Raw genomic sequence first — 10,700 nt, 5'->3', positions numbered from 1 at the left:
CCCCCCCCCCCCCTTTTATTTTTTCATTCATGAGAGTCACCCCTATTTTTAATTGAGTTTCTTCATTTTGTATGATCTTTCCTTATATTTCCACTCATCCATCTTAACATTCTCATCTCATTTATGCTCTTTTCATACGCATAAAATATTTTATAGCCCAGCTTTCAGCACCATATAGAATGGCTAGTGTTATAGAAGTCTTGTTAAACTTTCCCAAACAATCCCTTTAACTTAATAGGTATTCTACAATTAACAAGTCCAAACCAATATTAGAACCCCAAAAGTAAAGCACAATTCTAGACCCACAAATATACAATAACAACAACAACAACAACAAAGCCTTAGTAGAAAATTCTAGACCCACAAATATAAATCATCTAATTTAACACCAGTGCCCCGTTTGACGAATCTGGTGCCTACAGCAAGCAATAGGAGCTTAAAAATTGAATCTTTTTGGCACCATGAAAATGGGTTTTGAATCAAAAATATGAACTGAAGCCTTGAATCCCATTTGATCTCAATTTGAGAGCTCCAAACCATGCTGCCAATGCCAGCCAAACAAACCACCAATACATAAAAAGCAAAACCCTAAACTTTCATAATCAAACATTTAAAAGACTAAGCTTTTCACTAAAATTAGGGATTTGCTTCCTAATTTGTTCAACAAACATTAACCATGTACAATTATGAATAATAAAAAATAAACCAAAAATAAAAACCCCAATAATCAATGGGCTTAAAAAGCATAAAATTTTCTATATCATTGGATTAAATGCACAGAAAATACGCTAAATTTCAATTATCCACACAAGAACACATTCATATGGATATATTTTCAGGCACAAATTATCTATTTCAAGCTCTTATAATTTGATTCAGCCAACAAAAAAAAAAACCCTAAAACATTTTTACATAAGCACGCGGGAATTGAATACCGAAGAAGATGGATGAGAATGAATCAGACGGGGAGCTTGGTGACGTCGTTTGGTTGTTGGACATTGACATTGACGGTGCCGTTTTGGAGGTGGGTTCGGGTGTCGTTTTGGGGTAGATTGGTCTCGTTTTCTTCTTCGTCTTCGGGGTCGGTGGTGGCGACGTTGACACAGGAAAAGCGCTGGAGGGAAGAGAAGAAGGCGGAGACGACGGTGGAGCTCACCCAGCTAGCGGCTTGGTCCAGCTTCTCTCGCGATATCATGCTCTGATTGTTGTTGTTGTCTTCCATTTTTTGTTTGTTACTTCTACCTTTTTCCTGAATTGAAATTCTAATGATGGGAATGGGATTGTTTCTGATTTGGAAGTACATTTGCTAAAGGGACAAAATTGGAAATTAACTTTTTTTTTTTTGGAGAAATTAAAAACTAACTTTGTTTGCCAAACAATATAATTAATAAGCACGATTACAAAACTATATAATTAATAAGCACGATTACAAAACTATATTTTTTATTAACATTTTGAGTTTAAAAGACTCAATTTAAGACTTATAAATCGAGTCTCAAAGACTTGATTTTAGTGTTCTGATCACGTCTGATTTGGTGTTTTTTCCATATGGCGTCTACCTAGAAATCGAGTCTCTAAGGCTCGATTTATAAGCCAACCCTTTACAAAACAAGTAAAATGTTTTAAGCCTGCATCTTCAGTCTCCTTACACACATGTTTAGCTCTCTCACGTACAAACTATTCCCCCCACCCCCCCCCCCCCCCCCCCCCCCCCCCCCGAGGGAGTCACATGCGCATTAAGTTCAACTGGAGTGTTAGTAGTCTTGCTGTCAATGAATCTAGCGCAAGACAAAAGTTTAAAAGTATACTTGGCTTGAGTAATATAAAGACCATTTGTGGAATAAGTGATTTCAAGACCCAAGAAGTAGCTGAGATGTCCAAGATCTTTCATCTCAAAATGCTGACTGAGAAAGTCCTTGAGTTCTTGAATGCCACTAAGGTCATCACCAGTTATAATCATATCATCCACATATAGGAGAAGCAAAATGGTGCTTTTGTCAGTGCGACGAAGAAATAAAGCAGAATCATAAGGACTGGTAGTGTAACCCAAGTGAAAGATGGTGGAGCTTAACTTGGCAAACCAAACTCTTGGAGCTTGTTTAAGGCCATAAAGTGCATGTCGAAAGTAACAAACCTTGGTTGATTTAGACCAGGAGGAGGTTGCATATAAAATTCTTCACTTAAATCCCCATTTAGGAATGTATTTTTGATATCCATCTGAAAAATGTCTCATTTACTAGCAGCGACAATAGCTAAGAGGGCATGAACAGATGAGAGACGAGCAATCGGAGCAAAGGTCTCTTCATAATCAATCACATACTCCTGTGTAAAACCTTTTGCAACAAGATGAGCCTTATAGCACTTAATGGACCCATCAGAGCGAGTCTTGATCTTGTAGATCCACTTACAACCAACCACAAACTGTCTAGGAAGGAGAGTAACTAAATCCCAAGTACGGTTTTTGGATAATGCATCAAGTTTCTCTTTCATTGCAATCTGTCATAAAGGGTCAGTGGAAGCCTCACGATAGGTGTAAGGCTTGTGTAATGTAATAATGATAGTCAAGTAAATGTGCAGAAATGAATCTTACCCGAGTTGAGTGACGAGGTGAAATGTCTTTTGGAAGATTGTCAAGCCAAGCAGGAGCAAGGGACTTAGGCTCAAAGTGGGGTAGCTTGTCATCAACCTGTTCATGAGAGGGTGATCCAAGAGAAGCATCAAAAATATCTAGCAGTTGGATAGAGAAGTCCAAAGCAGGATCAAGAGTATTTGTAGAAGGAATATGTGACTCATCTGGAAAGATTTCTAAAACAGAGGAGGTAGTCAGGGAAGAATAGAAGTAAGAGGGTTCAACAAATGAGCAGTGTTCCCAAAAGACAACATTACGGGAAACACGAAGACGATGAGAGACAGAATCATAACATTGATACCCCTTTTGAGTTTCACCATAGCCAAGAAAACAACAAAGTCTGGATCGAGGCTCAAGTTTGTTGTGCTCATGAGGCTATAAAAGAATGAAACAAGCAGAACCGAAGGAGCGTAGGTGATGATAGTTAGGGAGTGACCCAAAAAGGCGCTCATATGGAGTTTGATTATGGATGACAGTGCTTGAAATGTGATTAACAGCATGAATAGTATGAAGAGTAGCTTAACCTCAAAATGGGGCAAGAACTTTAGCAGAAAGAAGAAGAGCACGAACAATGTCAATAATATGATGAAGTTTTCGTTCGGCTCGACCATTTTGTTGAGAGGTACCTAGACAAGTTAGGTGATGTATAGTGCCATAGGAATGCAACAGAGCTTGACGTGGCATTGATGTTAGCAGATGAGTAGATGCTGACATAAGCTAGGGCTAATGTGGCACTATCGATGTCAAAGGTGACGTCAACTTGGAGCCGTTGATGACGCGTGAGCTACAGTGCAGAACATCTGAGCGACATGTAAGGGTGAGTGCAGACTTCAATGGCTGCGAGGCTTCTATAAGTGAGTAGATCGGCGTAAGACAATCACAGTGGTACCTGCAGAAAATTAATCGGAGCAATATTCACGGCGGTGATGAAAATAGCAGTGGTCTTTGCAGTGTGGGACTCTCAACGGTGGCGGCTATAGGTCTAAAACCCAAGGACAACAGCTGGAAGACGTTGAAGGTTAGATGGCGAGGGGCTGCGGCGGCTGCTGTGACGGTGAAAGCGATGTTGAGAATGAAGTAATACCAATAGAGAGAAGACTACTTAGAAAAGGTCAGAGCAGTGGCTCTGATACCATGTTAGAAATACTAAATTCAATAGTATTGTATTTCACATGTAATAGAGTATACATGAGTGCCTTTATATAGGAGGCAAAGTGTGTAGTACAAGTATGCTCTACAAGTAAACAAGGTGAGCCTAAAGCCCACAACCCATTACTCGTTAACACACGTTAATCACAAAAATGCAAGAATGGACGCTAGCATGAATCCAACATGTATAGTAACTAGACTAACGCAAATCCTATTAATTTTGTATATGTTTTTTTTAATGTAAAGTCTATAATTTTAGGTTGCCAACCAAGAAAAAATGTAAAAACTTAGAACGTAGTTTGTCTAGTTGATTAATGTTGAATTATTCCTTGGATCAAGATAAATCAAGTTCAGTTTAGTTGTAGACTCAAAAATGCAAAACATAGAGTGCTGGAATACTGCATTTCGACTGCAGGCTTAACAGGTTGAAAGTCACTTAACTTGACTAGTTGAACTACTCTTCTCGGTACTTATCGAGATTCATGTAGATTGAAATTTCAGCTTCTTATCTTAGCCATTTGATCTAGGCTTTGATGGAACTTAAGTTCTTATAAATACAAAACCTATAACACGTTTTTGACACACAAAAGGATAGTGTTTTTGTACATAGATCTAGAAATTTTCCAAATCCTTTTGAAGCTACAACTAGAGACTGATGCAAACATCATATCTGGTTATAAAACAAAGTTGTCGCAATCAATTAACAATAATTGCTGATCAAATCTTTGAGAGGAGATCTCATAGGCACAACAAGAGCGTTCATGTGCTACAATTCATAATATATATACATATAAGAGCTTGTGGATTCGGAGCGATTTAGGGTTAAACCTATTGTATAAACTTCAAATCTATTAGTGGACATGTTACTTTAAGGATTGTTTAAGTTAAATCCCCTCTAAGTTTTTTACTATGAAACGGGTAGTTTCATTAGTTTTCCTAGATCATCATTTCTAGTGTTTGCGTGATTTGTACTTGTATGATGTGTTAATTATTTTAATCAAGAGCATAATTAAGTAATTAATTAATTAACTGGTTAAAAGTTGATTGATTTTGTGATAAGCGGGCCTTAAACACTAACATATTACATACGCCTATGCTTGATATAGGTGGCTTTAAAAATTGCAAAAACACAACGAAAGATCCAGGTCCAGCTTCCTTTAATAGTTTTAAAATTTTGAAAATATGGAATGTTTATTTATGTATGTGAATGATATACATATGTATATCCTTGGTTAGCAATACATTTTTTTTTTTTCGTGTTCTTTTGATTTAGGATAATTACTTGAAGTCACAATTTCCTTGCATTTTCATATTTACACTGGAGTGTGTGTCACTTTTTGATTAATAGTTCAGATTATTCAGAAGGCTGTATTGACTGGAGTCAGTCTATGCAAAGGGACCCATGCAAAAGAAAATTAGCTTGCTTTGATCTTGACAGACTTGCAATATTAATTTATTTGACAGTAATAGGGTCTTGACTTTTGACTTGATCTTGGAAGTTTATAAGATCTAACCCTTGCTTGGGGCTAGGTGAATTTGGTAGTCCTCATTGCATATGAATGGTTGGTTCCTCTTCCTTGACAAGTAGCCAATAATTAATTTTCTACACTGAAAAATCAAAGGACAACGACTTCTAACAAGTAGCAACTGAAATTTTTTACCATATGAGAGCACCAATTAATCTACTCAGTCAGTTATCAGATTTTTAATTCTTAATGGATTTTTAATTTTCAACTATATTCTCTAATATATGAGCACAACACTAAATCTAAAAGTTTAAACCTATAAATTTTAATCCAATTATATTATATTATCGACGGGTCATAATTATCCAATGTAGGATTTCTAACAATTAACTAACCGCATTATTTCCAGGTGAAGATTTTAACAAAATGTGCTACTTCTTGCTGCGATGACTGCGGAGATAGTCATCCAAGGACAGTGCAATGTAGAAATGTTTCACCTCAATTGCATTAGGAAGAAAATCCAACCACTTTTTTTTTTTTTTTTTTTTTTTTTTTTTTTTTTTAAAAAAAAAAAAAAATCCAAGGTGCTCTTACACTGGACTAATTTTCTTCCGTTTTCCACTTGTAGTTTAATATCTGTTAACATACCAATGGCCCTAAAAGCTTGAGCTACATAACTCTAATTTATGTGTGGGCTTAAACTCCCTTTTAATATATGAGCTCTAACATGTTGGATTTTAAATGGGAGGTAAAGTGGAAAAGATATAGATTAAACTCAAGACCTTTTATATTAATACCATGTTAAATTATTTCAACCACATAATTCTAACAATATCCTTAATTACTCCTTGCAAAATCAATTGTTATTGTGGTCTTTATTTTAATTTTTTTTTTCCTGATGAATAATTGTTATTATGGCCTTGGTTCCCTTTGAAGCATATTTTCTAATTTACTGTTGATTAGTATCATGAGTTTATCTAAATACACTTGAAAGTAATGTCGAGAAAGAGAAGTGAAGAAGCAAGATGGAATATTCATTTTTAGAGTGGATTTGTTTTTATTTGTGACTACAAGCACTTAAAGGCCGAAGGACCGTGTGGACCTCATGCGGAACCTTTAACAAAGTGTTCACATTAAGATTATTGGTAACGACTCCAGACTTGGTAGTTAGAAGTGCAAGTTCATAGAAAGTCCGCTAGATATAGTCATCCAATGGAAAAAATTATAGATTCGAAGTATTTATCGGCAACAAGGATTTATGGGCTGACATCAAAAATTTTGCTCATTGCCCATCTCCATCTTTAAGTTCTCCTTCGGCTTCTCCTCTTGCTCCATCTTCCCCTTCGGCTATTGAATTTATTGGGCCTTCCATGGAAGATGGAAGAGAGAAAGTTGAACACCCAAAGTTCAAAAATAAATTTTTGGTTCCCCTCATTCTTTTATTTGTTTCTTTTTCTTTTGTCACCCTTTTACACCTTTTTGTGTATTTTCTCTGCTCTCAATGTTGTAAGAGCTTGTCAAAAAAAATGTGTTCGGTCAAGAATGTTGTATTTCCAATGAAAACACATGCTGAGTTAAAGGGTACAAAAAATGGGAACTTGTTCTCAATATGGAATTATGATGGCAATATTGCATTTGAAGACATCATTGAAGCCACAGAGGACTTTGACATTAGATATTGTATTGGAACTGGTGGTTATGGTAGTGTTTACAAAGCACAGTTGCCTAGTGGCAAAGTGGTTGCCCTGAAAAAACTTCATCGCTTAGAGGCTGAGGACCCAAATTTTGATAGGAGTTTCAAGAACGAGGTTAAAATGTTGACAGAAATTCGACATCGGAACATTGTGAAACTTCATGGTTACTGTTTGCATAAACGATGCATGTTTTTGATCTATGAATACATGGAAAGGGGAAGCTTGTTTTGTGTGCTAAATAATGATGTTGAGGCTGTGGAATTGGATTGGACAAAGAGGGTGAACATCATCAAAGGCATATCACATGCTATATCTTACATGCATCATGATTGCATCTCAACAATTGTTCATCGAGATATAAGCAGCAACAACATTTTATTGAACTCCGAGTTGGAGGCATTTGTCTCTGATTTTGGTACAGCTAGACTTCTTGATCCTAACTCCTCCAATCAAACTTTAGTTGCTGGGACTTATGGTTATATTGCACCAGGTGATTTTTTATTTTATTTTATACTATATCTTGTATCTTCCCCATTCTCTAAGGTATTATTTTAAAAGGTTAGCTATATGGGGGCATTCCAAATAATCATGCTAGTTTGGTTACCTATTGTTTGTTAAAAGAACTGAATCATGCATGGTAGCAAGCAATCATTCCACCATATAATTTTGATGAAATGACAAGTTTTGAACAACCTTTCCATGAAGAAAACTTATAAAAATAAAAAAGAAAAGAAAGAACAGAGATGCTACATAAAATTTGTAAAAATATAAAAGAAAATAAAGAACAAAGATATTGCATTTTTAATAGCTTTCTTCTTCTTTTTTTCTTCCTATGCAGAGTTTGCGTATACTTTGGTGTTGACTGAAAAATGTGATGTCTATAGTTTTGGTGTGGTGGCATTAGAAATATTAATGGGAATACATCCAGGAGAACTCTTGAATACATTATCATCGTCATCGGCATCGACATCTTCTCGAAATATGATGTTAAATGAAATATTAGACCAGCGCTTGCTGCCACCAAATCGTATAGTTGCACGGGATATTTTCTTTGTTGCAACTATAGCATTTGCATGCTTATGCACCAAACCAAAGTATCGGCCAACAATGAATTGGGTGTCCCAAGAATTTCTTTCCCGGAAGAAACCAATAGCCAAGCCCTTACATGCAGTTTCACTATGGCAGTTGAAGAACCAAGAAAATTATGTGGTTGGAGATATTGAAACTCAATCATGAAGTGCTTATTAATTGTTAACTCTAGTATCAATTTGCCTGATGAACTTATATGAAAAGAAAATGTTGTGTGCTAAAATAAGCTGTAAAAAATCATGTAATTCTGTATGGTATATCTATTCTTCTTTACAATTTGTAGCTTGTATTTTTCATAATAACTGACATGACATCGTTCACTATGGCATATTCTATGTTCAAACTTATGACTTTCTAGATCTCTCTCTACCTTGATGTTTAATGCTTGCATCTAGACTCATGATCAAGAGAAGAATTTTTTACTAATAACCTATAGTTCTTCCCAATTCAATTGAATGTTATTTTTTTTCTCATAATTTATTTTCATGAATCCTTCATTCTAATGGACCTTGCAAAATTTTATATGTATTAAGTCAAAACTAATACTAAGTACTTAATTTTACTATACTCACATATCTTCAAATAATATATTTGTAGCTTATAGACACAATTTTATTCAACATATGAGTAAAAATATTAGCATACTAAGATTTTTAATTTTTTTTTTTTCATATCATTTGGGAGATTGGTAAATAACTTCAACATTAATCAAGACTAATATTGCACTTGAATCTTTTGGGACTCATAATCAGCACCCATGGTTGTGCATTGGAGATTTTAATGAGATACTCGGTAGGGATGAAAAAGTAGGGAGAAATCCTAGACCGGCTAGACAAATGGATAGATTCAGAGGGGTTATTAATCTGTGTGCCTTCCATGATTTAGGTTTTGTGGGCTGACCTTTTACATGGTCAAAAATTAATGGGGAGGAAGGAAGGATACAATTCGATTGTGAACGGTTTTAGACCCCTTAGAACAACTAGATTGGTTAACCTAGATTAATTAGCCAAGTTGTTACTTAGTCAAATTATGCAATACTAGGTTAAAGCAATCAAATAATCATATCAAAATAATAAAGCAGCGGAATAATAAAAGACACAATGATATAATCACCCAGGAAACCACACAGCAAAAACCTATGGAGGATTTGACCCACCAATCCTCAAGGCAAACCTGAATCCACTATGAAAGAATTGAAGTTCATACAGAAGGACTACAATCTCCCCGCTTGACTTCCTAATGCTACCCACCAGTAGAACTTACTGACACGACCACGTGCAAGCTCCGAATCCACGGACTCCTTCTTTCTTGAATTCTTCAATCAGCTACAAGCACCCACGCTTGATATTCTTTAAGCTTCAATGGTAGCAACCAAGTTAATCATCAAGATGTTGATACTATCTCTAACTTGAAAACCCTAAGCTTTGTGTAAAGGAAAGCTCCTCTAGATCTCACAAGAGATTTACACAAAATAGCAATGTATGAGCAACAACACAACTGGAGCAACTCTAAAAACGTGGCTAGGGTTTTGCCTTATATACCTAGGGCAAAAACATAAAACCCTAAATGTTCAATGAGTTAGGGCTGAGTTAGAAATTCTGCAGAAAATGCAATCTAGTCGACTTTCGATCGATCGAATCTATTATTCGATCGATCGAGCCAGACCGAAATGCCCCAATGCATCTACAGTCTTTCGATTCCAACTTTACAATAATTAAACAACTTTGAGCACACTATAACAAGACTAAACATATCGTTTTGATCATGGTTTGCCAATATTACAAATTAGAGTTCTAAATACATAAATTCCTAAACCTTTAGAACCTAACAAACTCCCCCTTTGGCAATCCGTGACAAAACCCTAATTAAAAGCTCAAAATTTTATAAGTAAAAAGCCCTTTACAAAGATAATGCTCATAAACTCAAATTCAACCCTAACTACTATCCATCGGTTGCAAGTGTAGACAGTAGCTTAGTTGAATCAACTTGTATATTCCTGAAATACTCAACAAACGCATAAACGCATGTGTGACAGAAAAGAGTAAAACAACAGGTATAACATTCTTGTAAGATTCACACAACACAAAATAAAGACATATATGAATGAACAACTCATAAATATAAATCAATAAGCAGTGAATCACAAAGCAACAAGAATCAATGAATATAAGATGTATATCAATCAATGTTACTCCCCCTAACATGAATATCCCCAAAAATGATATACAAAGTGAAGCACCTAGATACAATCTAAAAACTCCACAAGCTCCTCACAAACACAAAGTAACAAAAAAAATCTCCCCCTAACTACAAAAACTCCTCTACAAGACAAAACTCCACTCCCCCTTTTTGTGACGAAATGCCAAAGGGCAATCACAAGTCGCCATCAAAAGGAGGTGGTGAGGGTGAGTGAAGACGCGCAAAGTCGGCTCGGAGAGCATGAATCTCATCTAGTAAGTCCACCAAAATCTGACCATGAGCTGCCTGAACAGTCATGATAGTCTCCAGAGTACGACGAACATCAAAGTCGGCCGAAGGAGGTGGAGGAACATCAGTAGCAGTAGCATTATCACCAACTGGATCAGGAACATCTCACCAGCAAGACCTGTAGAAGAAAAAGGAGGAGGTGCACTACTAGACGGCTCAGACCTAGGGTGTTTAGAACCAGCTCGA

At 36.1% G+C, this 10,700-nt stretch overlaps 2 protein-coding genes across 2 annotated transcripts; one reads left to right on the top strand and one right to left on the bottom strand.

Moving 5' to 3' along the window:
* Nucleotides 1–2,229: 2,229 nt before the first annotated feature.
* LOC136066560 (uncharacterized) lies at nucleotides 2,230–6,579 on the bottom strand. Its single transcript, XM_065771036.1, has 3 exons — nucleotides 6,534–6,579; nucleotides 2,591–2,805; nucleotides 2,230–2,496 (listed from the first exon to the last, which is right to left on the bottom strand). Exons 1-3 carry the CDS (start codon nucleotides 6,577–6,579, stop codon nucleotides 2,230–2,232), a joined length of 528 nt encoding a protein of 175 aa, XP_065627108.1.
* A 191-nt stretch (nucleotides 6,580–6,770) lies between these two features.
* On the top strand, nucleotides 6,771–8,174 carry LOC112034303 (MDIS1-interacting receptor like kinase 2). Its single transcript, XM_024067122.2, has 2 exons — nucleotides 6,771–7,428; nucleotides 7,777–8,174. Exons 1-2 carry the CDS (start codon nucleotides 6,771–6,773, stop codon nucleotides 8,172–8,174), a joined length of 1,056 nt encoding a protein of 351 aa, XP_023922890.2.
* Nucleotides 8,175–10,700: the final 2,526 nt, after the last annotated feature.

Source organism: Quercus suber, unplaced genomic scaffold, assembly GCF_002906115.3.
Source record: "Quercus suber isolate HL8 unplaced genomic scaffold, Cork oak 2.0 scaffold_38, whole genome shotgun sequence".
Taxonomy (NCBI): domain Eukaryota; kingdom Viridiplantae; phylum Streptophyta; class Magnoliopsida; order Fagales; family Fagaceae; genus Quercus; species Quercus suber.
Note: the sequence above shows the minus strand (reverse complement) of the source record. Positions and strands in the feature narration are given on the sequence as shown.

Bases quoted from the DNA above. Each gene is read 5' to 3' on its own strand.
- LOC112034303 (XM_024067122.2), top strand. From the start codon at position 6,771: ATGTGTTCGGTCAAGAATGTTGTATTTCCAATGAAAACACATGCTGAG. The intron at 7,429-7,776 runs GTGATTTTTTAT...CTTCCTATGCAG, and splicing joins TTATGGTTATATTGCACCAG to AGTTTGCGTATACTTTGGTG.
- LOC136066560 (XM_065771036.1), bottom strand. From the start codon at position 6,579: ATGGAGCAAGAGGAGAAGCCGAAGGAGAACTTAAAGATGGAGATGG. The intron at 2,806-6,533 runs GCAATGAGCAAA...CCTCTGTTTTAG, and splicing joins GAACTTAAAGATGGAGATGG to AAATCTTTCCAGATGAGTCA. The intron at 2,497-2,590 runs GTAAGATTCATT...CCTTTATGACAG, and splicing joins CACCTCGTCACTCAACTCGG to ATTGCAATGAAAGAGAAACT.